Source organism: Manis pentadactyla, chromosome 9, assembly GCF_030020395.1.
Source record: "Manis pentadactyla isolate mManPen7 chromosome 9, mManPen7.hap1, whole genome shotgun sequence".
Classification (NCBI taxonomy): domain Eukaryota; kingdom Metazoa; phylum Chordata; class Mammalia; order Pholidota; family Manidae; genus Manis; species Manis pentadactyla.
In genome coordinates, this window is record NC_080027.1 from 44013565 (window position 1) to 44041158 (window position 27594).

The window sequence follows — 27594 nt, forward strand, 5'->3', positions numbered from 1 at the left end:
TGAATAGCCAAAGCAATACTGAGAAAGAATAACAAAGCCAGATGCATCACACTGATTTCTGACTATATTGCAAAGTTATAGTAATCAAAACAGTATGGCCCCATCATGAAGACAGAGACATAAACCAGTGGAACAGAATAGAGAGCCCAGAAATAAACCCCCAGATATAGGTCAATGATATCTGACAAGAAAGTAAAGAATACTCAATGGGGAAAGGAAAGTCTTCAGTTTCCCAGATGGAGAAACCGGACAACTGCAGAAAAGTAAAATTGCATGTCTATCTTACACTGTTCACAAAAATTAACTCAAAATGATTAAACTTAAACATGAGATCTGATACCATAAAACTAGAAGAAAACATAGGGAAGAAACTCCTTGACATGTGTCTTGGCAATGACTTTTTGGATTAAAACAACATAGTCACAAGCAACATGCAAAAATCAACAAGTGGGACTACATCAAACTAAAAAGCTTCTTCACATCAAAAAGGATAAATTGAGAGAGCAACCTACAGAAAGGGAAAATATATTTGTAAATCATATATCAGATAAGGGGTTAATATCCAAAATACATATCCATACAAATGAAAAAAAATTAGGCAGAGGAATTGAACATTCTTCCAAAGAAGGCATTCACAAATGGCCAAAGGTTACATTGAAAGATGTTCCACAAAACTAATCTAAAGGGAAATGTAAATCGAAACCACAATGAGATATCACCTAACACCTGTCAGAATGGCTGTCTTCAAGAAGACAAGATAAAACAAGTGCTGGCCAGGATGTGGAGAAAAGGGAACTCTTCTGCACTTTTGGTGTGAATGCCAACTGATTCAGCCACTATGGAAAACAGTATTGAGGTTTCTGATAAAATTAAAAATAGAACTACCAGATGATCCAGCAATTCTACTTCTTGGTATATATCCAAAGGAAATGAAAGCAGAGTATCAAGAAGATATCTGCACACGCATGTTTACTGCAGCATTATTCACAATAGCTTATGTTAACAACCTAAATGTCTGTCAATGGATGCATGTGTGATATGTACATACATGCATATACAAGGGATATTATTCAGCCATGAAAAGAAGGAAATCCTGCCATTTGCAACAACATGGATGGACCATGAGGTAATCGTGGTTAATTAAATAAGTCAGGCTGAGAAAGACGAGTATCATATGATATCATTTATATGTGGAATCTTAATAAGCCAAACTCATAGAAACAGAGAGTAGAATGGTGATTTTCACTGGCTGGGAGCTGGGCAAATTGGGGACATATGGTTAAAAGGTACAAACTTGCAACTAGGAAGATGAACAAGTCCTGGAGATCTAAGGCACAGCACAGTAATTACAGTCAATGACACTGTATTGTACAGTTTAAAATTGCTGAGAGTACATCTTAAATGTTCTTACCACAAAAAAAACAAATGATAATTGTGCAACAATAAAGGTGTTAGCTAAAGCTATGGTGGTAATCATATTGCAATATATGAATATATCAAATCAAAAAGTTGTGCACCTTAAAATTCAGTGTTACATATAAATTACAACTCAATTAAAAAAAATATTTCCCTTCATTCCGTTTTGTGAATATACATTAGAAAACATAAACCTAAGTTCTTTCTCCATCTCTTTGAAGTTTTTTATTTGTATATGATTGTAGATAACCTTCTTAGGCCTATAGCAGTTTCTCAGTTTCCTTGTTTTGATAACCTGAGTTTTGAGTTCTACTTAGATACTCTTAGAATGTTCTTCAGTTTGGTACTGTGTGATGTTTTTTCTCATGAAGGGGAACAACCACGGTAAAGTGCCATTCTCATCACATCATATTAAAGGGACATACTATCTACATGACTTATTCCTGGTGATATTAGCTTTGGTCATCTGGCCAAGATAGTGTTTGTGAGAAGAGTCCAATGTAAATTGACTATTTTATGCCTCCTTATCACTCTACTTTTTAGAAGAAATAATGCTAACTGCAGCCAATATTCAAAGGATGGGGAAGAATATTTGTATGTGTGTCAGCTTAACTTACAAATACAAATTCACAGCAGATTAATGAATAAATAGAAAAATAGAACATAATAGAAAATATAATAAATAAATCTCATATAACCCTAAATCATAGACCTTTAATTGAGGAAGTTTGGTTGTATTTAGAGGCCTTTTCATCATCTGACAAGAAGAGTGTATCTCTTAAATGATTCTATAATGTGTCCAAGGGAGAAAGCTAAGAAAAAGAAAAAAAATCTCCATATTGGAGAACATTATGTTATTGTTGTTTTCCATATTTCATCTTTCAGTAAAGAATTTTTAAAAAATCATTACTAACTAAAATCCATACTTCATTAAAATTTTCTTAGTTTTTACCTAATGTCCTCCATTCTAGGATCCAATCCCAGGTACCTTACTAAAATTAGTTATCAGGTTTGTTCAGGTTCTTCCTGACTATAAGAGTTTCTCAAACTTTCCTTGTGTTTGATAACTTTGTCAGTTTAAGAATACCAATCATATATTTTATAGCTTTCCCCCCAAATGCTATATTAGTTTCCTAGTGTTATCAATATGGAGAACTGCAAGCTGAGTGGCTTAAAACAGCAGAAATTTATTCTCTCACAGTTCTTGAGGCTAGAAGGTCAAAATCAAAGTGTCAGCAGGACCATTATCCCTCTGAAAGCTCTAGGAAAGAATATACCTTTGCCTCTTCCTAGTTTCTGGTTGTTGCCAGCAATCCCTGGCATACAGACTAATCCAGGCAATCTCTGTCTCTTTCATACGGCGTTTTCTTCTGTGTATGTCTGTATCTTCATATCATCTTATAGTCACTAGTCATGGGATTTAGAGTCCACCTTGATCCTGTATGACTGCACCTTGACTTGATTATATTTACAGTAACCGTATGTCAAAGTAAAGTCACATTCACGGGGACCAAGGGTTAGTAATTCAACATGTCATTTTGGGGGACACAATTCAACCTATAATAGTTAAGATCTGTCAGATATTTTTTCCAGGATTAAATTAGGGTCTTTTGAGAAGACAACAGAGACCCAGTGCCATTCGCATCACATTTTATCAATTATATTTACTATCAGCATAACATCAGTGTTGAAATTAACTTTGATCACCTGGCTGAAGCAGTGTCATGATCCTCCACTAGAAAGTTACTCTTCCCCTTTTTTTTATACTATATTCCTTATAAGAAAATTGCTGTGCGCACAACCCACACTTGAAGAGTGGGGAGTTATTTGCCACATCCCGGGCGTAAAGTATCTAAATTTATGTTATTTAGATTTCTACATGAGACTTATTTTTTCACCTTATTTATTTACTTCCTTATTTATATCTGAATAGATTTGTGGATATATTTTATATTTTGGGTTACAGTGCAATAGCAATTTATTTTCTTGCTCAAATTGTTCTGTGTTAATCCACTGGGACCCTCTCCAGTTGGTTCCTGTGTTTCTAACATACCAGTTAGGTAGAAAGACAGGCATGAGGGGCTGAGGGAAAGGGAAGATAAAGTTCAAGGAAAAATTGCCCAAGCCCCCAGGTAGGAAGTCCCCTGTGAAGACAACAAAGGCTTTGCAGGGAGATAACTTATTGCCTATAGGGACTAGGCCAAACTGGTCCCTACCAGGTCCCAATGTGGCGCAATAGAACAGAACTAAGAACTACCCAAAACACGCCTCATCATAGGAAAGGACATGTGCACTGAGAGGGATGGCTATACAGGTGGACCCATCAATCAGATAATCCCACCTTGTCAATCAAAGAGGAGCCTCCTAGCCAGGATGCAATAAATAGGACTTCCACTTAACGGACTGAGGTCTTTGTCTACCTTGACTCTGGCCCAATCTTCCCTTGCAATGTTTTCAAATAAAACTTCACTCTGCTTCACTGTTATATGTCTGCCTTTCACTTCTTTTTTGCAGTGGGGACAAGGACAGAACAAATGCAACCCAAAACAACTCCACCATTTCATGTGTGTATTCTTTTTCTAGAACTTACTCAGTTTCCAGCATTGTAAGATGTTCCAGGGCTTTTCTTGAATATTTCCTGTCCCAATGCTAGAATGAGTCATATCTCCAATGAGCGCTCATTCTCTTTATCAGAAAATTTTATTAGAAAACAAGATTTAGGGGCTAGGCGTATTCTCTTCTACTAGGATGACATACCTCTAGGGCCTAATAGTAAACAGTGGAAGGAAATATGTGTGTATACTAATTTAGGTATATACATATAACCATATTTTATATATAACCATGTATATCTATATTAAACTGGACATATGCTTACACTGATATCTCCAAATTTATTCCACTCCAATACTATGCTGTTTAACAAATGCAGGTTTATGGTAAGACTCAAAATTAGGTATTGTGTAACCCACAATTTTTTATTTTATTGGTTATTCTAGGTCTCTTGCCTTTCCATTTAAACATTAAAATCAGTTTGTAGACAAATAGTTTATTGGGATTTTGACTGAGACTTCACTGCATCAACTGATCAAGTTCTGAAGAACTGACATCTTAGCAACATTGAATATTCTAATCCATAAATATGGAGTATTTATGAATTTATTCACATCCTTTTTGAATTTCTATCATCAAAATATTTTGTAGTTTTTTGTATTCAGATCCTTCTCACATTTTGTTCTACTCACATCTATTTAATTTTTTGATATTATTGTAAGTGTCCCTATTTTCTTTTTTAATATTAAAGTCTAATTATTCATTGTTGGTTTATAGGAAACTAACTAATTTTATATTGCTCTTTCACTCTGAGACCTCGCTTTACTGACTTATTAGTTCCATGAAGTTTTACTGCCTCTTTAAGATTGTATACATAGGCAATTATGTTATATTATGAATAAATAAAAAGTTATTTTTTTCTATATCTACAATCTGAATATTCTTTTATTCTTTCTCTTGCTTTGATTCAATACACTCTTAATCAAAATTCCAATAGACTTTTTTTTGACAAATACTTCTGGGAATGGCCCCAAAATGCATGCTTAAATTCCATGGTAGTCTATAGAAAAAAAAAAAGTTAAAATGTAGTTTATTAAGCATCCCATCAGTTTCAAATTTGTAAAGAAAGTTTTTAAAGCAAGCATATAGAAAAAAATGGAGTCAATGGAGTCAACACACTGTGGATAAACAATAGCTTGAAAGAGTTCTTTCCTCATTATAAATATGCCAATTGAAAACTAAAGTAATAGCATAAAAACACCTAATAAATATTCCACAGTATACAGAAAGTGAAAAATTATTCAAAATGTCAGAAAATAACCTGTTTACAAATTACCTACTAAGAAATATTAACACAACCATTCTTGGAAAATAATATGTTAGTTTAATGTCAAAGAAATATAATTTTAAAATAATGAAATCACTGTGCATTTATATGAGAAAAGTTTTAAGGCCCTTATATTAGTAAGATATAAAAAAGTTATAAAGGGAATGTTAAAATAAATATTATTTTAACCACCATTATATCTATGATATGCCAAGTTTCGGGTAGGAGGGCTTTTAATAGTTCTTCTTTAGTGATTATTTTTAATTGAAAATATTTATTGCAAATATATTTGTTACTGCCAGTGGAAGTCTTTTGAGGCAAGATAGTTGGATTTCACTAAAAAGACAAAGTAACAAATAAAAGGAGAGCTCTTGAGAGGCAAGAAAACAATTCTAAAGAAAAAAAGAAATCCTACCTAATCTGGAGGCTCTGCAGATTATTTAGGGTATTTTCAGTATCCTGGAGAAAGATTCCAGATCTTTGTTGGTATCTCCAAACTGGCAACTTAGCAGCACTTCAAAGGCTATTCCATCACTGCATTAGGCTGCAACATCTGGATCGTGTGATGTGTAAGACTAGAGCGTGCCAGGACCATGGACCCTCAGCTGGACCTCCATTGGTATAGTTTATTGAATGTGATTATTTTTAAGATCTGTTTTGGTGGATCAATTACTTTGTAAACCTTCAGTTAGTTTTTCTGGCAGAGATCCTGCAGGCAGAGAAGGTAATCCCATATAGAAACTGACTGAATTTGTGTCATTCCGATTCTGATGGATTAGTGACCCCTCAGGGTGAAAGAGGTCCAATGTAAGTAACTTGCCACTAAGTGACTGGTTGGTTTCCTCAAGGGCTGAAATCATATCAGCTCTGTTTCTGGAAGGCTGAACATTCAGCAACAGCTATGAGTAGAGCAGCCTTGGTGTGTGGGACTCCATGCAGCTGGAGCCATGCAAAACTTCCATCGCTACCCCCATGTCTACTGCACACAACCAGCATTTGTTCCAGCACTGGGGTAACAATGACAGGATAATTTCTGGCCAAGCCATTCTATCTAATTGGTTGTTTCATGTTTCTTCCATTCTTAATGCTCTCTGGTGCACATTAACAGGAAACACAAACATCTTTATACTTGTGTCCTCTCCTCTGGATCAGCTACATGTCTGCTCCAGATATCCTTTCTCCAATATTCCATCATTTCTTCATCCAGTTTTCTGACCAGTTTAGTCTTTCACAACTTCCTAAAAGTTTGTATTCCTACCTCAGATCACTTCTTTTTTAACACAAAATCAGATACACCGCTTGAGGCTATAAATATTGGGTATGTTTGCCTTAGCTAAGTTCCACAGTAGTGAAGGGAAATCAGGTGTATTTCCCTTCACTACTGTCTACCAGGGACACTCTTGAGTGGTACTGTGATGTAGAGACTGTCCGTTTGGAGGGTGCGCTGATATACTCACTCATATGTCAAGTGTGACTTGCTTCCTTTCCCCTCAGCTGGGCATAAGAAAGCTTCAAGACACAATAGGTGTGACTTGAGGGAGAACTGACAGTACAAGAGTGAGAGGTGACATGGGGGCCTCAGACTCTGGCTTATGGAGATTACTTATGCCTTCTGGCCCTGATTGTACCTGATCCAAAGTGCACGATTTCCATCTTACAGTGAACCGTGATGAGCCATGTGATTTTACTGATCTAACAGAATTTATGGCAGTCTAGCCACACAGTCATATTTTGTTCCATGGTCAAGTGTTCTGTACCTCTGTACCTAGCAGGATCAAATAAAATCACAAAAAATTTTTTTGTCAGTTTTTTTCATATTATAGTAACTCCTGGTTGGCTAAGGATTACTATTTCTGATCTCTTCCAGGTTAGCTTAGACATTTCTTCAAATGATGCAGAAAATAGTGTCTATTTTGAAAATAAAGTACATGGAAGGGAAGATTCTTTCACTTTTTGCAATGGACAAAATAAGGCTCTCTGTGACTCACTGTGATAGAGGGAAGACAGAAAAATTTCAGTAAAAGATTTCAAGAAGTTGGTAACAGAAATACAAGGTGGAAAATTTGTTTCCCTACTACTGTAAAAAGATACTAGAAGAGTAGAACTAGAATCATAGCAAGAAATAAGTAAGTGATGCCAGAGCATCTGAACAACCTTTCCAACCCATTCTCTACAGTTACATTAAAGAGCACATATAAACACAACCTTTGCTGACTCCGCTAAGAATGTTAAAAACGCATACATTTCTGCAGTAGAACTCATTGAAAACTGTTAAATACTATTATTATCTAAAAGTCCAGCAATATACAGGAAGAAGTTCCCAGGCTGGATGTAGTAAGTAAGAAGGGCAATGTGGTTTCCTGCAGGTTGGAAAATGTTTCCTGCGGCAAACTTTGCCTCCTATTCTAGGTCCTCGCTAGGCTGGCAACAGCAGGGGAAAGGCTGTGCATAGAGTTGGGGATCGCATGCGCCTCCTGTAGCTCAACCCCCTTCCTCAGGTTGGCTTCAGAGATAACCAGATCCCCTGCCATGGGCACAGTTGAGGTGTGTGGCACGCTCAGAGCTGACTTAGGAGTGGGAATTCAGAACTCACATTCCCTATCTTCCTTGTCTCCTATTTCCTCTCACCCATTTTCCAGATGTTTAGTCCCTTGCATGTGCTTGGAATATACTGATAGCATAGCTATGTGTCCTTATTCCCACAATGGAACACTGCTGAGAGAAAGTTTAAACTGCAAGTCATGGCAAGCAAGGATCTAGGCCACAGCCTGTGATATATACAAAGAGCTCAGCAAAGGACTGCTTTTGGAGAAAACCTAGTGTACCTCACTAGAAGGAGATTCAAAACTCATTCACTGAGCCCTGCGCCTTGCGTGCCTTCTCCTCCCTTTACCATGGATTATAGACGGTGAAAATTACGGGAACAATCTGGACGCTCCTGGCAGAGAAAGCTCTAAGAAAGGTGACCAGAAAGGGGAATCTAGGGAGAGAGGTGGCTGTCACAGAGGTGAGAGGGAAAAGACGGTGTGTGGACCGAAAGAGGGGAGGCTAGAGAGTGACAGCAGACACTGGCCAGGGCTGGAGGAGGACAGCGGGCCAGAGCCAGCAGCCGCGAGCTCAGGAATAACCACACCGAGGACCAGGGGTGACAGTCCAGAGCTGGATCCAATGACGCAGTGAGGGGCGGGAATGGGCCACATGGGTAGCGGTGTTGTACCCCGTTTTCTTGAGTCCCCCATGTGGAGTCGCAGTCACCAAGCTCAGTCGCGAGATGCAAGAGCAAAATAAGTCCTTATTGCTAGTTCGAACTAGGGTCTCAGCAGCCTGTCAGAACAAAGGACACAATCTGAGACCCCGAACAAAGTTCCCTTTTTGCTTTTATACTTTTGGAATGTGGCAGATGCAGCAAAAACGGTTAGCAGATGTGGCAAAAACAGTTAGGGGCCTTCCCAGGTTTATTATAACTTTTAAGCTCATTGGTGATTATTTCTAGCTTGTTATTTAACCAGGAACGGGGTACTTCCTCTTTCTTATTTTGCTTAGGACTGGGGTTTTAATACAAAATGGAGTTAGTTAGGCTAAGCTTCACAAAATGGAGTGAGTTAGGTCAAGTTAACTTTCTGGGGGTCTCACAGCGAGAATAGGAGGATCAGCCAGGGAGGGGCTGGCTCAGACAGTGGGCAGAAAGGATCCACTTGTTAGCTTCGTTTCCCCTCCTTACCACCCTCACTTGCCTGCACAACCTGGCGCACTGCCACCGCCGCCACGTTGCGGGCCGTCTCTTCCTGTCTCCCCGCACCTGCACCTCTCAAGACTTTACAGAAGCCCCGCCACTGCCAGGCCACGCCCCCTACCCTACCACGCCACATTGGTGGAAAGGACCTTTCCCCTAGCCAATCATCGTTCTAGTATCTGATTCCTGCCCACCTCAGCAAATTGTGTGGGCTGAGGCAGGAAGAAACCCATGCTTTGGTTTCTTCACGTCAAACACAGCCCTAAACTGGAGACCGGATTGGCCACAGGTGTACCTGCAGCCCTGGGTTTGTTAGTTTTTATGGTGTATAAAATCTGCTGCACATGGCATGGCTTTGCTCTAAAACTCTATAGGTGTATAACCTGATTTTCTTATTGGGACTAAATTCTACATGATATCTTTCCACCACTAATATAGTAAGACTATAGAGACTGACCGTTTGTACAGATCAAACTGTTGGGCTATGTACACTGCAGCCAACTCTTCATAATTCTTAACTGCTTCATAATTCTGCAGCTCTAACTCAAAGCTTAAAGTCTTTCCTGTCACTTGATAAATGGTTTGGAGATGTAATGTGCGAAAATATGTTGTCTCTTGTACATGAAAAGGTATATACTACTAATTGTGCTTCATTTTTTGTGGTGGGAGGTATGAAATGCAAACATTCATCTTCTATTTGGGAACATGTCTGAGACCAACCCCCTCTTCAAAAATTCACTGCTGAGCTAGGTCACTTAATATTCATAAGGTTTATTTCCCACTCTTTAGAACACGTGTTCTATTTACCAAGGCCTCCAACAAACTTTCCATTTATGGCTTAACTAGTCATATTAAAGTTCTCCAGAATGTGTCAATGGTCCAGTGTCCTTTGAGCTGTATCAGGATAGCAGGAGAGTTAACAAAGTCCTGGGCATGACTGTATTTGTATGCTGTTTTTGTTATGGTGGTTCCATGTGAGTGTGAACTGTTTATGAACTTCCTTCCTTCATAGAAGTAGAACAAAATTCATCTGCCCCAGATCAATGTCCATATGTCATGTACTTGAGGAATCCAGCCAAAAAAAAAACACAACCGCACACCATTAACTGGTTGTTTTCAGTAGTCCAATCACCCTCTGTCCATGTCCATGCTTTGCTTAAACAAAGAGAAAACATTTAGTTATATCAGACCAGTAAATTAAATAAGGATATGAAAGGAGGAATCACCTCTGCAACCTTTAAATTTTTAATGGTTGCATTGATCTCTACTACTTCCGTCAAGAAACAATATTGATTTTATTTACTATCTAGAGGGGAGGGACAGTTGGAAAGTCTCCTATTTAGCCTCCTCTTTTATAATAGCTCTTACTCACTGGCCAGGAAATGAATGTGAAGTTTCTGTTAATTACTGTGTATTTCCTTTTCTATTATGTTTTTGGGAAGCAGCTAAATAATTACTAAAGTTTGTCAATCCACCATGAATCAAAGTTAAAACTGGCCTCAACTTTAACATTTACCCCATTTTTCTCTTGTTATAGTAAGAAGATATGATGATGTTTGAGAGTTTTTGGTATTATGTCAATTCAGAATATGAATCCAAATATCTTTGTAATGTGACTCCTTTTAAGTAGTGGGAGGTTTATTTTCAAACGTACTTCCAATACTGTTGCAATATTCTTCCTTTTAGTGATTTGGCTGTTCCTTTAATCAGTAGATTCTGGATTCTGGATCTGAAAACTGTTTCAAATTGGAAACTGAGCAGAGTATTGTGACATTTCTACTGAGGTAGCTGCCCTCAGCCTTCTGATGACCTATATACTTAGTTTGTTTTGGTTGTATAGAGAGAAATATCTTTCTTGGCTGACTTTTACTTGGCCCCTAGGAATGTCATGTTATATTGAAATTTTCATCTCTCTCTGCAGTAGTTCCCTTGGCCACTTATCTGGCCTCGATATTCATTACAAAAAGTCTTACCACCTTATTTCAGATGATTAAGTACTATCATCTTATCCTTGTTATTTTTGTATCTTGTTCTTCCCAGACCTGCTACCTTTGCCTACACTATGGAAGCCAGTCATCACAGGATTTCTCAGTACCTCTCTCATTAATTTATTCCTTCTGGCTACATTTAATAAAATGTCCTATTTTGCCTTTCATGGAACTTAGTTGGCTAGTGGTTTACTGGCATTTTACAGTGTGTCAATTCTATCATGCCCAGCTCTCTGAGCATTTTGACATACTTCTGTATCATGTGAGATGGCATTTCTAGCATTTTTATTTAATTTAGTGTAGATCATCATTTTTCTAGCTTACAAGAGCTAACCTAGCCACATATTAGCACATCTCCTAAGATTCTTGCAAAAACGTTAAATCGTATGTCATAGGGAATTGGTCCTTTATCAATAAACTTCCCCATCCAACATTTAATTCATTCCCCCCATTGTTGTTGTAATTTTGGGTTGTTTTTTTAAGCTAAGTTCTTTCAAAATTTTCAGCTATTCCGGCTCAGTATCTCCATTCTATGTCTCAGTGCTCTTCTTTTCCAAACAGAACCCTGACCTTCAGATGAAAGGTTTATGACACTTGAGAATTTCATCTCCACTGGAGCTTCACTACTCCTAAATCATCTCTGCTTTCCAAGTATAGTAGATGAGAGTTGATTACGTTATACCAAGGAGGTCCTCTGACTTTGCAGCTTCACCTTAAATTAGTGGTTAACAATGGCCTCATTTCATTGTCCTTCTACACTGCATCAGGGGCCCCAGCATAGTCTCACAATTCTGTGGCCGTAAGAATTTTGATTAATGTTTTTGATTGGTATAACCTACTCCAAATACATCGATTGCAACTCAGTCCTTCATCCATGTTGTTCCCAATACATTATTTTTCTAACCTCACTTAAACAACCTGAACTTTTATCTACTTCCAGGTTTTTTACTTACTCTTTCTTTTGCACAGATTTTTCTCTCCCGAAACTTTGAAAAAATGTTTCTGCTATATTTCAGATATCTGCTCAGAAGTAATCTGATCACATTATCTAAATAGTCATCCTCTGTTCCTTATCAAATTTTACCATGTAAAATTTCAGAATGTGAAATTATTTGCTCAGTTTATGTATTAATTTATTTTATTCAACTTCTCAAATGTTCACTCCCCTGAAGATACACACTGTATGAGGCAACGGCTTTTATACTTCAAATCAATCTTGTTCGTTAACTCATCTTCAGCACCTAATGTCATGGCTGAACCATGAAGGATTCTGGTATACATTCATTAAATGAATCTTCTTTAATCAAGCAGCTGGCTGAATTATTGTGTGCTTGGTAGCCTAGGCTCCTGAGTACTCCAGAATATGTGTTGTCATTGATACAGAAATAATTGAAGATACTTCATCGATATAAACTAAAATTCACATTATTAAAGAATTACCTATAGGAGTGGGGTCATGAGCCATAGGCAACACTTTCTTGAGTAGACCTGTTAGACTCACTGGAAACATAACTATAAAGATGATTTTAGGAACATGTCAATCAGTCCAGCTTTTTCTAACTTTTCCTCCTTCTTGAATCATTCTCTTTTCTATGTTCCCTGTAAATTTTCACTATTTGTCACCAGGATTAATGAAAATAGACATCTAAATGGTCAAATTATTTCTGGTTGACTCCTCTGGATTCCAACTGAAACACTAATGCTATATAATTTTTCTTAATTCCTAGCTTTAATTTTTCAAGCCCCCGATAAATAAGCTCCAATGGAGTGAAATCTTACACTTTTTTTAAATGTCAAAATTCTTTTCTGAAATTGTCAGTATCAGTATTTTAGTTTTACCACTCAGGAAACTGAAGCAGAGGGGTAACATAACTTGACGAGGACCAGCACAGCTCGTAAGTTGTTTTGGGATTCAAAACTGAACAGTATGGCTTGAGAGTTTAAACTGTCTTAAACACTACACTTTATTGCCTCTCTTAGAATTTTAGATGTACGAGTATATTCCATTCTAACCAAGATAATGTGAAATAGAGGTCAATATAATAAGTTTAGACAATTATAAATACAAGCACAGAGTTAACACTTTCCTTTCAAGGGAGAAGGTTGAAATCAGAGTAGTTAGCAAAAACAGCTTGTGTAGTGCCTGACACCTGACAACCCACTTGTTCAGAAAGAAGGAATGAAAAATACAAGAGAAAAAGTGGCATACTGTATAACTGCACCTATAGTTATACAGAGGTACTCTAGCTACAGAATAGATTGATAAAATATGCTACTATGGTCTAATGATCAAACTATTTTGGTCATCACCAGGAATAGTGTAGGTCTTAAAGAAACCATAATCTTTATAGTATATACCCCTAATGACTTATTCTACATCATATTCCATACAAGTGTGAGTCATTGTGCTTCAATAAAAGTAAGAAGAGGTGCAATATCACAGTCAAGAGTAGCTAGAAAGTTGAATTATAGGGAAATGCCAGAAAAGAATGTTTTTTCATTCTATAATATAGATTGGGAACAGGTAAGATTAGAGTATGTGAGAGCATCAAAGAATGGGACTGGGAGCTATAGATATCTTGAAAGAATCAACTAACTCAACTTGAACCACACTGAGGAAAAAGAAAAGGGAAAAATGGTAGGGTAATGTTGGATTTTATTATGTCTTCTGGAAGAGCATTTGTTGGAAGAGATATTATTTAGAAACTTTAAAATAATTCAAGCTAGACAAAGTGAAATAATATATCACAAATAAAATTCCAAGAAAGCCCCTGAAAGGCATATTTTGATGGTTTGTTCATCTGTCTGTTCAGATGACATTTTGCTAGAACCATCCTAACTTCCAGGGTTATAGACTTAAAATGCTTTCACATATTGTCCAGGAGATATAAACAATCCTGTTAATTGAGTCCTACAAATGTATGGTATCTTAGTGAAAGTCAGAAATAATGAGTTAATAAAAAACACCTCTGATAAAGCTGATAATATTGAACAATAGAATTGTCTTATAGGAACTAAAATGACAAATAAGATACATAATAGTGCAGGTATTACATTATTAGGCAAATATATTAAAAATGAACATCTAAGTCGGCCACCTCCTAAGTGAGTTTCCTGAGAACAAAATCTAGTCAATGTTAATTAATACTTTAAATATTACAAATAGAAGAGGTAGGGATTCAGGTTTCTAGAAAGAGAATTAATGTATTTTTATTTCTGTAAGTCAAAGAGACTTGTTAAGGAAAGAGTTGTAGAGTTGTTTTTTTCAGAATCTGTGAGGAGTCAAAACTTGGAGGAACCATTCTCTGATTCTCTTGGTTCTTATGCCATAGATCATTGGGTTCACCATGGGTGGAACAAGGAGGTAGATGTTAGCCACAAAGATATGAATATGAGGAGCCACATGGTGCCCAAACCTGTGAGTAAGGAAGGAGAAAAAGGCTGGAGTATAGGCCACTAGGATCACACACACATGGGATCCACAAGTGCCCAAGGTCTTGAGCCGAGCAGCCTTGGATGGAAGATGGAACACAGTGTAAAGGATGACAACATAAGAACAAAGGATTAATATGAAATCTAAACCTCCGGTAAGGAAGGCAGCAGTTAAGCTGTATGTTCTGTAGATTCTGGTCTCTGCACAAGCAAGCTTGATCAGTGCCATAAACTCACAGTAAGTGTGAGGGATGATATTCGTTCTACAGTAAGGAAGCCACCAAAGCATGAAGGGTTGAGGGCTGAAGAGCAAAGCCCCACGGAAGACAACAGCCAGTCCCAAGTTCTTGATGACTCTGTGTGTCAGGATGGTAGAATGTTTCAGAGGATTGCAGATTGCCACATACCGGTCAAAGGCCATGGCCAAGATAAACCCTGAGGCCATGCTGCATAGTGAGTGAATGAGAAATACTTGTACAAGGCATGCTTCAAAGTAGATCTCCCTGTCATGGAACCAAAAAATGCTGAGGATTTTGGGCAGAGCAGTAGTGGAGATAATCAAGTCAGCCACAGAGAGCATACAGAGGAAGAAGTACATAGGTTCATGCAGGTTGGAATCTGTTCTGATAATAAATAGAATAGAGAAATTTCCCAGGAGAGCACTCAGGTAAACGAGACAGAAGGGCACTGACAGCCAAGTGTGGACAGCCTCCATCCCTGGAATGCCAAGGAGAATAAAAGTACTGGGATGAAAATTGGTATTATTTGGCAATAGCATGATGAAAACTGTTGGCTTTGTTCAGTTCTGGAATAGTGTAGATTCTTTCATACTCATTTGTCCATTCATTCATTCATGTCTTTATTTATTAATTTATATAAAGTATTTGATGATGGTTTATACCTAAGGATGCAATGAACAAGTTAGCAATGAACCAATCACAAACTTTAGATATTAACATTCTAGTAGGGGAAAAACTAATGCAAATCAGTTACTAAATTCCCAAGTGATTAATGCAGTAAAAGTTGCTTGAGTAAACAGTTTTATGATATAATAGACAGAAGGTTTATTCCACTTGTCTGATGTGGAAGATTCATGGATAAGGTGCTTAATCTTAATTCTGAAGCATTCTAGACCTTTAAAATAAAGGGAAAATTAAAACTTATAGGAAGTGTACAAACAGCAGGCATCAGTGCCCCCACTGAGAAGATTAAAGAATTTTTTTTGTATGTGGGAGAAATTAGAATGTTTGTTTGAGATAAACTTTTTTCTATAACTGTCTTCTTGTGTTATAAAACAAATTGGTAAAACCATGTTTTTTATCATGTTTATTATCATGCCCTGTTAATTGATAAAATGAAGTTCCTATGTGTTATACATGTTGTAGTTGCCCACAAACATATCCTTTATATATGCCTCTGCATAACAAAATGTCTGAAACATTACACATCAATTAGTTAGCAGAGATTGAAAGTTGCACATCAAGGGATACAGAAGCAAAATACTGCTTCTTTATAACAATTTTTGGGAAAAAAGTTTTATAACAAACAGCATTGCTTTTCCTCTTTAAAAAAAGCAATGCTTTATGGATTCTCACTATTTCTAATATGTTTTGTTTTCATTTTTGTTCCCTTCAAACTACTTCCTAATATTTATTATGACTTCTTTAACCCATAGACTGTTATTCTTTTCCAAATATTTGGGGAGTTTTCAAAAGAAATTACTATTACATTTGAATTACAGCAGAACTCTAAATGTTTCACCCCAACTTATAATTCATTTGTCCTGAACTATTTGTAAAATATATTAAAATGGCAATGAAATTGTGGAATGAAGAAAATAGAGCACTCTTTCATTAATTTCACTTGAGTATGCATTATACCCCATCTAATTAGCATTTACTGGTAAATAATTTTAATGACGTATTTTAGATTATTTTTCCAAGGAATGAGAACCATAAGAGTGACAGCAAAAAGTTCTAAGTGAGGGCACATTCTGCTTCTTTCTCTTCAAACTAAACATAAATTAGGAGCCCACACTCTTATTGCAGGTAACTATTTCTAATTAGGACAATAATCATCTTGTCTCAATTAATATTCCATTCCTCGTTCAAACATTTCCTCTTTCCTCTCTCTTTTACAATGCAGAGTTCTGGAGGTTGCAGAATTTTGCAATTTGTAGGTTAATTGTGCCATGCTCACAAGTCCTGCTATTAACTCTGAGGACAGTTTACAGACCAAATATACAAGAAGAGTGACAGTGGTACACTGTACCCTTACAGAGATATAAATCAATACAAGAAAAAACAGCTGAGGTTACAGGAAGGAGAGAGCCTAAAAAAATAACTATAGATTATATCACCATTATTCTGATGTAACCAAAGAGATGATCAAGCAGAAAAGTCTCTCTCTGTTAGGAAATATATAGAAGGTGCATAACTTCCCAGAGTTGTGCTCCACAACATCTGTTTCAGATGTAGATCAGAGAACTTAAGAGGATTAATAGTCCTCTAGCCCAGAGGATGGCATGAGAGAAGAAATAAACATTTTGGAGTTGGCAGCCAAAAGCTCATGGGTAGAGCTTTCTCATTTGAAAAAAATAATAAGAGGAAAGACAAGAAAGGAAATCTAAAATTACTTCGTGATGAAATTGGAAATTGTGTCAATATATATAGTTAAAGATTTGTTTGAATAAAAATTTTACTTCAGCAAATGAAATAGAATTCTGGAAACTAGATATTAATATGTAATGGGTAAGTAAAGTGCATTGATGATTGTGCTATTAAATTTGCTCTTCAGAACAGCTCTTCAATGACAGAGTAAATCAAGCTCAAAGCCATACACCCTTATGAAATTATAAAATATGAGAACATATGTTATCTACCTGACATAATTCCAATCCTAAGCTTTGTAGAAGATTCATAGATTTCATTGCTCTTTTATTATATAAATAATAAAAAGAAATGTATAGTTTCAATTAAGAATTTTTAAATAACATTAATAATAATCCCTAGAAAAATAAGAGAAAGGAAATAGTCCAGAGGGAATAAAAAAGTTGGGATCAAGCAGAACCATAAAAAGATAAGGGCATGACATTTAAAAGAAGGCCAACCTGACAAAATTCTACCAAGTTTAAGAAAATTTACAGAGATAAAATTAAGCAAATTTAGAATTACAAACAGCAAACAAAATATTTACTGTGAATTTCTGAATATATTACACATTAAGGAATGACTTGCTCCATATAGTAAGCCCATTATCTCTTCTGCCAAAAGGATATTCTTCTGTGTAGAGATTTTCTTTCCATATTCACCAACCCTTGGACTTACTGTTTTTTGGTTTTCACTTTCTCCTGGAGACTTAGTGACTAATTCCTGAATTAGAAATTCAGATGGCCACAGAGTTTTTGCATAGAGTAAGATGTAATAAAGAGAAGGAGTCAGGCAGCCTGAATCCTATTTGGGACACTGTCATTTAGTCTATGAACTTACACTTGCTTGGAATTTCTTTTATTTTTGTCCCATTGCTGCTACAGGAACTGACTTTTCTATAGTAGAACACAAAGCTCCTGCTTCTCACTTCAGCAAAAAAGTGATCCATTCTTCACACATGACAAGTACAGACATGCCCTGAGCGTGCAGACCAGGAAAAGAGTAAACACACCATCCCTCTCTGCACCTGTGCTTCTTTCGGTATCACAGCCTAGAATTCCTCACCTTGAGGTTCTTGATTTTAAAAAGTCTTGAATAACTGACTTACCCTTGAGTCTGTTGTACATACCAAATTCTTTCGTGTGTATTTGCCCTAGGATTTGACTAAATGGGGCCCAGGGGTTGTTACTTTTATACCTCCTATTTTCACTGGCATGAGTTATCCTTAGAGAACTTCACCTGGATTGCATATGTTGCAATTGTCCTGGATGAAGAACCCAAAGCCTCCTGCTCCATACCTTGGGTGATGAAGGCAAACACTGACATTACCTGTCCTGTACTCCCAGAAGGTCCTGGCCTGTATTTATTATCATCTATTGCTTTTTCAGCTAACCTCAACGGTTTCATACTTCTAGAACCATAGCCTCCAAGGAGCCAAGAAAGTGGCCCAGGTGTGCATGGGCTCCCTGTGGATTCCAACTTACGCCAGAGCAGAGACTCTTGAACAGAAGGTAGCACCAAGTGCTCACAGTCATTGTCCCACCATTTTTATTAAAGATCCAAGAAGATGGGAAGAAAATATAATTTTTTCAGTGGAATCTGTTTCACTATAAAACTCTTTTCATTAGGACATATTACTTGGTCAAAAAGATAGGCTTCTTAGACTAACACATTTATAATCTCATTGGCTTTACATAATGATTTCTGACTTGGTTGAGTATACATAATTCTTAATTTCCTATTAGGAAATATAATGCAACAAAGACCTTTATCTTACTGCTTCAGTTTTCATAATTATAATTTTGATGGTCACAAATTAAATTTTTGTTCCATAATTCACTTAACCATTGTCATTTCTGGTATATGTGTTATTTTCATTTTTCTACTGATTAGGAAAAAAAATGATCAACTCTTTATGCAAGTATGGTAGGAACATAATAGAAATAAAAGAAAAAACCCTCAGAAAACCATGTACATCCCTTGCTCCAAACATTACCCTTCAGAGAAGCCTTATGTTCTCTTACTGCACCACTATGCACATGGAATTTTTTTCACATTCCTGCATTTAACTATGCATTAAACTAACTCTTTCCTGTGCACTGTGTAGAAGGGTAATATTCTAGGGATCTGGAATGTAATAAACAAAGCAGACAAGGTCTATGATGTTAAGAATATTTGGTGTAGTGGGAGAATCAATGATGAACAAATAAAAAACATAATATTTCAGGAAATAAAAAGTTCTTTGATGAAGCTAATAGGCTGATGTGATGGGAAATGACTACAGGTAGAAAGAACTAAGAAGATCATGGAAGAACCTCCATGAGAAGATAAAATTTGAAGTGAGATCCAAATGAAATGAATAAGCTAGTCATTCAAAGAATTGAGGAGGATTATTGCAAGAAAAAGATACCAGAACGTGATAGAAAGCGTATCTTCCATGCTGGGAAGAGAGTCTTGCTAAGTATTGAGGAGGAGAAAAAGGGTAGGATATTTGGAGCAACGTAAGCAAAAGGGAAGAGTGGTACTTGTGAAGGGTAAAGAATAGTACAGGCTGGGTCATTTAATACCTTATGGGTCAATGAAAAGAGCTTAAATTCAATCCAACTGCAACAGGAAACACTATTTTTCATCAGTTTGTAGCTTGGTCTCCTCTAGAGAGACTGATGAAGAGTTTCAAAACTGGAAACCAAGTCAAATCTAAGGCTATCTACAAAGACTAAGTTAAGAGGATGTCACATTTTCTAAGACAGCTAAAATATAAATAAAAATACATGAATGGTTTATGCTTATATTTTGGAGTTAAATTTATGAAAGGATTGTGAAGAACAAAAAGGAATCGAGGATGACTGCGAGGTTTGGGGCAGGAGCAATTGTATAATTGACTACTAGAATAAGCCAGGAGAGAAATAATAGCAATTTGGATTCTGATGATGGTTGCCAAGTTAAAATGAATTAAGATATTTGAGACCAGTTAAAAATAGAACCAACAGAGCTTGCTGTTGGACTGTACATAGGTGAGGAAGAAGAGGGCATCAATGAAGATACTTTATATCAGCTACTTCCTCACATGTTTCTCCATTTTCTTCTTCTCCCTAATACCTCTTTCCCGGTCTACCTTTATTTTCTGCATTTTATAGTGTTTCCTTTTATTACCACATTTATTCCTGTGGCTACAAACAGAATTTATGTGCTGATAATTTCCAAATCCCTATCACCAGCCCTGCCTTATATGCTGAAATAGAACCTCTCTACCTATCCAACAAGTTGACATCTACATCTGGGTATCAAATATGAATTTCAGTTGAATACTTTTAAAGAATTCGTGAATTCCCATATCCACCTATCCTATTCTTCCTCTAGTCTCCACATTCTCAGTAAGCTGCATGAAAACATGGCAAGATATACAAGAAAAAATAAAAGATTCAGGCATGTTTGAAGGTAATCCAGGAAAGATTTTTTTGTGTATGATAGATAAACCACACATACTATTTATTGAAAAATAATGAAATTGTTTATATAGAAAAATTCTGGGAGTTTTAATTCAAGGAAGATTTTTAAAAAAACTTAATTCTTTGTTTCTATTTGCTCTATCCTCTTACACAGTTTAAATTTTAAATTCCAATAGGAAATTAATGGACATTAACTTGACATTATCTTTTGCAGAGAAGTTTGCAATTTAGTGAAGCCTAACTTGCCTGTTTTGTCTTTCATGGATCATGCCTTTGGTGTACTAACCAAAAAGTCATGGCCATCACCATGGCCATACCCCACGTCATCTAGGTTTCTCCTATATTATCTTCTAGGAATTTTGTATTTTTGCATATTTAATTTAAGCTTATGATTCATTTTTGGTTAATTATTGTGGAAGTCTGCATCAAGATTCATTTTTTTAGTTCATATAGATACTCAGTTGTTCCAATATCATTGGTTGAAAAGACTCTCTTTGCTCCATTGTATTGCTTGTGCTCCTTTCTCAAAGATCAATTGACTATATTTATGGGGAATTTTTTTCTAGGCTAGCTATTCTGCTCCTTTAATTTACCAACATCATACTGTCTTGTACTTTAGCTTAATAGTAAGTTTTGAGATTGGGTAGAATCAGCCCTCCAATTTTGTTCTTCTCTTCCAATATTGTATTGGTTGCTTGGGGTCTTTTGCCTCTTCATGTAAATATAAGAATCAGTTCATCAATATCTTCAAGATAACTTCCAGAGATTTAGATTGAAATTGATTGAACCTATAGATCAGTTTGGGAAGAACTGACACATTGACAATATTAAGTCTTCCTATCCATGAACAGAAAGTATCTCTTCATTTATTTAATTCTTTTATTTTATTGATGAGAGTTCTTTGGTTTTTCTCTTACACAGTTCGTACAATTTTATTATAGTTATACGTAAGTATTTCATTCTTTTTGGAGCTAACATAAATTGTGTTTTTTCTTTTACTATCAAATTCCACTTGTTTATTTCTGGAATACAGGAAAATAATTGGCTTTTGTATGTCAACCATACAAAACTTTAAAAAAATATATTTTATTCCAACAGGATTCCTGGAATAGTTTCCAGAGTTTTTATCATGAACTCTGCAATAGAATTGGGGCTGCCTTAGGCTCCATAATATTTAATCTAATGAATGTATTAAATCTACAACTTTGTTCTTTATGACTTGGGTTTGGCTTACATAGAAATTCATGTATGGAAAATGGCATAATCTTCAGAAGCAGACACTAGAAATTGAAGGAAAGAGCATTTGCTCATTGTTATGGGATCTTCATTAAATTATTTTCTTCCTGTGAGTCTAAGACTCCTCACCTATGAACTGAAGCTAAAATGCCTACAGGGTTTCTGGCAAGGTATGCCTGACTCAAGGTGGATCAAAACAGTGTAGTTACAATTACTGATTATCCTATGGGTAAGAGAAAACTGTAAAGAGTTACAGTGAACTTGATTCTGACATATTGCAGCTTGTCAGATAATCATTCCAAGAATGGTTATCAGACTTTAAACACTGATCCTTAGTTTATCTGCATATAAATGTTTTGGGGGAGTTACTAATTTTTCTAATTGAGTACACTGATTACCCTTATCATTAGATATTTGCATTATACTCCTGGACATGCACCATTTCAAAAAGCTGAGAATTACCTTCTGGTTGGTAGGAAATAAGTGGAGGAAATATTTTGATTGTGTTTTACTAGGTTGTAAGTGATGAGAGAAAAATTCTGAATGAATTAAGGCAACTGGGTTATGGTTCTCCATCTGTGTCAAAAATAGACTCGGCTGGGACTATTTATCCAACCTTTAAACTAAGTTAGAAGGGATTGAAGGAGAGGTGACAGTGAGGAAAAAAGAGAAACATGAAGAGTAAGAACCTTGATAGATCAGAAAGTAGAGGGGATGGATCTAAGTCAGTGAAAAGGACTAATGTACAGAAATGCCAAAGATGTTAAAATTTATATGAGATGTGCACAGAGACTCTATAAAGATGCACTAGAAAATGAAGGAGGCAGTAGCTGAAGTGCTTGTAAGAGACGTTCTTACAGTCAGCCACCTACCTCCTTCCCTCAGGAAGGCTTCGTACTTCCCCCTATCCTTTCACCTACCACTCTTTTCCTTAATCTCTGCTGGCCACAGGTAGGGATCGACACTTAACACCTTGCTTACTGGCAGGGACACCAGGAAAAGTTGGCAACTATCCCCAGCATCCTTCTGAACTCCATTTGCTTCGGTGGGAGGGTTTGGTACAAGGCCACAGTCTCCAGAGTGAGAACTTTGCATGTCTTTGAACACCCTGGGGAGAGTGGGGGCTATAGATCTCAGAGATCTGAATTAACTCCTTTTTTAATAGAATGGGATTTGACCAGAAACATAACCCACGTCCTGATTCTGGACCCGGACTCCTAAAATTTAGGATTACTATACGTACAGAGGAAACTTATTTTTTAAGTCCTTAAATATTTTATTCCAACAGGATTCCTGGACTAGGTTCTGGACATTTTATCCTGAACTCCTCAACAGGGTTGGGACTGACTCAGGCTCCATAATATATAATCTAATGAATGTATTAATATGGGCATATCTCCTTAATAAACAACTACAAATTTGACCCTCTATTTAGTGTAAAATTTACTAAATTTCACTGTTGCAAGAAGTACATTATAATGTCCTAATAACTCAATATTTAGCATTATTACACTATTCTAAAGTGAAGAAATGCTACAGTTATGCATCATACTGAAACCTATGATCCCATTCCAGACAGAGGTCTCCTGTCAGTGATGGAAAGCAGAAAGTCCAAAGGGCAGAGACTAGTCATTTTGTTATCACTTGCCTGCTGAATACTTGTATAACCCATGTACAAATTGCCTTACCCTCTCAGGCTCAATTTTGATGCCTGAATTTTACTCACTTATCCACCAGTTTTTCATACAGTCCAATGAACTCTCAGCTTTTATTCTCCATCTTCTGTTTTCCTGAACCTTCTTTCTCTTTTCTATTCCCCAGGTTACTTACACTCAATCTTCAAGCCTCAACTACACATCACTTTCTCAGGTAAGTAATTTCTCAAATTCTCTGTCCTCAGTTAGAGTCTCCCATTAGCTTTCACTGCCCCTCCTTTTTTTCATGCTGATATCTATCATAATTGTAATGTAGATGTGCACTGAATAACTTTGTCTGGCTCACCGACTACACTAAAGACAAAGTACGCTTTCTGCTCTCTGGTGCTTCCCTGCACCTTAGTACTGTCTACACAGCATCTGGAACACTGGGGGTACTTCCTAATATTCTGAATGGATTTTTATACATGTTCCACAGACCTCAACCTCAATGTGTTCAGAGAAGACTTCAGTATCTCCTTGTGTAAACAATGCTCTTTCTTTGTTATTGTCTCACAGAATGACGCACCATCAACTTGATTTTACAAACCAGAAAGCTGACCATCAAGTATGAAAACACTCCTTGATCACCAGCCCACAATAGTTACTAAAGTGTGTGTTTATCTGAAATATCATTCATATCACTTAACTTAGTTCCATTCTCACAATCTTTGCCCTAAAAGAGGCCATCATCGGCTCTCAACTGTGTTTTTGCAAGACTTTCTCAACTCAACTCCTTTCTTACAGACATTATGAGGAACTTAAAGTACCATGAATAATGATGAAAAACTGTAAAATGAAAAGTTACATGCAATAAGGTCACATCTTCATAGAAGGGAAGAAATTAAGAACAAAATATTTGGAATTAAGGGATTATAATTATTTTTATTCCAAAATTTCTTTAATGGACTTGCATTAAGTCATTAATAGGGAAAAAGAACAGAGTGGAGGGAAGGCTCAGCATCATAATTTCAGCATCATAGCTATTCACCTAACCTCTAGGAGTGAGGAAAGCCAATTTCACTGTTTCGTATATTTTGATATAAAGATCATGAACTGAATAATTGGTATGTTCCCAAAATGTTAGGTGGAACTATGTCTAAATGGAAAGAAAATATTGATTAATGCTGCTTAACACAATTTTCATAGGGCAACCATGCTGCAAACATATACCAATAAAATGCAAAGACACTTATTGTTATGTCCATAATACCTATGGTTATCCTATAGCAACCTTCCAGAAACCTTTTCTAGAATACTATTAGCAAACAACTCCATTATGACTGTTGCATTAGAAAGCCTCTTAAGTTCTTCAACACTCTAGTCTTCAGAAAGAACAAACAGATAAATAAAACGATTCCAGTTTAATATTGTTGCACACATAGAAACAAACATAATTGTTTTGACCTTAAAAATTTTACTGAGAAAAATTAGGCTTGGGGTGGATTAATGATTGTGCATTGAGCATTGACTCCCCTATACAGAATTTTATTGTTGTTAACAACCATTTGATCAATAAATATGAGAGATGCTCTCACAAAAAAAAAAAAAATTACACACTTCCAATGGTAAAATAATAAGTAACCGGGATGCAATGAATATAGTCAAGATATTGTAACAGCTTGGTATGGTGATAGCTGGTACCTAGAATTGTCATGTATATAAATGTTGAATCACTATGTTGTACACCTGAAACTAATGTAATGTAATACTGTGTGTCAACTAACTACCCTTCAATAAAAAATAATTATCTACAAAAAAAAAAAAATTTTACTGAGAAAACCAAGGGTTTCACTATGTTTTCAGGGAAAACCACTTCTTCATCCTACTTCGGATCTGCTGGGTCTTTACACTGTAAATGATTGGATTCATCAGGGGTGGGAAGATGATGTATATATTGCCCATAAGGATATGGACCAAAGGTGAGAGAAGCTTTCCAAAGCGGTGGACCATGGTGAGGCCAATGATGGGAATAAAAAAAACCAGGACAGCACAGAGGTGGGAAACACAGGTCTGCAAAGACTTGAGTCTTTCCTCCCGGGATGCAATCGCCAGCACTGTATACAAGATGAAAACGTAGGAGATGAGAATAAGGACAGCATCCAACAACAAGGTGCATATCACCAGGGCCAGGGCATAGAAGCTGTTGAAGCGGATGTCGGAGCAGGCCAGCCGGAGCAGGTCCTGGTGCAGGCAGAAAGAGTGGGAGAGGATGTGAGGGCGGCAGTAATGGAAGAACTTCAAACGAATGACAGGAAGAATGGAGAAAGCGCTTCTCATCAGAATGGTCACCATGAGTTGAATGACTCTACTATTTGTCAGGATGGATGCATATCTCAGAGGATTGCAGATTGCTGTAAAGCGATCAAAGGCCATGGCAAGAAGGACTCCAGACTCTGTGCAGGAGAGTCCATGGACAAAATAAGTTTGGGCAATGCAGGCATCCAGACCAATCTCCTGGCTGAGCCCCCACAGGATGCCCAGCACGGTGTGCACTGTGGACAGCCCCATGCACAGGTCAGTGAGGGCCAGCATGGCCAGGAGGTAGAACATGGGCTGGTGCAGGCTCGGTTCAGTCCGGATCACATGCAGCACCAGGCAGTTTCCCAGGAAAACCATAGCGTAGATGCATGAGAAGGGAACTGAGAACCAGGCATAGTACTGGTCCAGGCCTGGGAAACCCATGAGAACGAACGCTGAGGAATTGATACTGGAAGCAGAGGAGGCCGCCGTGGACATCTGTAGGTAAATTTAAAGATAAGATAAATACTGATCCTCAGTCTCGGTTGAACTGTCTGCCGTCCCTGAGAACAGTCACAAATAGCACAACTGCTCCGAGCGGCACAGGCAGAGCTAAAGCAGGATTCCAGGGACGCCCAGCCCTGCAGAAGAAGCCACAGCACAGGTGGGTCCCCAGGGACTCTCCTTGGGGTCGGGCCTCACAGGTTAGAGAAGCGAATCAACGTCCTGTCCGTTTTAAGCAAATGAGACCATTAACTTCATTCCCCGTAGTCTCTCTGAGCCATTTGCACCGCGCGCACCAGGTGACAGAGACCAAAGTCACGGGGATCCCAAGGCTGCTGCTCAGGAAGCCCGGCCCGCTGTCTCCGGCTCCGTGCTCAGGGCACCGCCTCCACTGCTCAGGCTTATGAGGAAGGATGAGGGCATTGGTGGGAGCCGCTGGACCAGCCTCCCAGGAGGCCTCCACTCCCCGGGGAGGATGAGGCAAGTGGAGACTGCCTGGTGCCTCCAGGCTAGCCATTCCTGGTACTGTGAGGAAGGATAAATGGCATCATTTCCCCCAGAGTTCATGAATCTTTTCTAATCTTAGAGGTAGAGACTCACTGCACTGATGAAAATTCAATACTTCCTCAAATAGAGGGCAGGAGGCAAAGACCCAATGGGTAAATAAAGTTATCAGAATTCTGAAGAATTTAAGAAATCAGCCTGAAGTTAATAAATATGTGTACATAAGGCTTCTTTATTGTTTTCCTCTACATTTCCCCTTTATTTTTCACTGAATTCTTCAGTAAAGTGTTTTCATAACCCCGAAAACATATCTCCTGATAAGCATAATATAGTTTTGAAAAAATACTATTAAATTGAAACATACCATATTGCTAAAACATTCACATACTAATAATTATGCATATTTCATTATGTACTTATCCATGAAATACTAAAATATTTTCTCTTCATATGTGTTCACAGTGCCACATATTAAAATTATAGATAATTATTTCATTCAAATGTCATATTTTTTCCTTTTAGTCATTTTCAACAAATCTTTTATATGGAAAAATTTTAGTATAGCATTAAGACCACCTTTCCTGAAACATCTGAGGTTTAATTTTCTGTCTGATATTCCATTACTCACAAGTTCTTCAGAGTATGTTTCCTGTATAACTAAAATACAATAATGAAATTAAGATTGACACTTTACTACCATCATTTGCAGAATCCATATAAGTTTTTACTGATTGTAGCACTAATATAATGTACAGTAATAAAAGAATTCAGTTGAGAATCATGTGTGCATCCATGAACCTGTCTTGGCATTCCTGCCAGCGGCTCTTGGACTGGGTATAGATGAAAGGTTCCCTTAGAGTAATTGGCTT

At 37.1% G+C, this 27594-nt stretch overlaps 2 protein-coding genes across 2 annotated transcripts; both read right to left on the bottom strand.

Annotated features, from left to right (window-relative positions):
• Positions 1–14282: 14282 nt before the first annotated feature.
• Positions 14283–15230, bottom strand: LOC118912082 (olfactory receptor 52D1-like). The gene has a single exon (XM_036884868.2). It carries the CDS (start codon positions 15225–15227, stop codon positions 14283–14285), a length of 945 nt encoding a protein of 314 aa, XP_036740763.2. The 5' UTR covers positions 15228–15230.
• A 10040-nt stretch (positions 15231–25270) lies between these two features.
• On the bottom strand, positions 25271–26215 carry LOC118912083 (olfactory receptor 51V1-like). The gene has a single exon (XM_036884869.2). The coding sequence runs from the start codon at positions 26213–26215 to the stop codon at positions 25271–25273; it is 945 nt and encodes a 314-aa protein (XP_036740764.2).
• Between the last annotated feature and the right edge of the window lie 1379 nt (positions 26216–27594).

Bases quoted from the DNA above. Each gene is read 5' to 3' on its own strand.
- LOC118912083 (XM_036884869.2), bottom strand. From the start codon at position 26,215: ATGTCCACGGCGGCCTCCTCTGCTTCCAGTATCAATTCCTCAGCGTTC.
- LOC118912082 (XM_036884868.2), bottom strand. From the start codon at position 15,227: ATGCTATTGCCAAATAATACCAATTTTCATCCCAGTACTTTTATTCTC.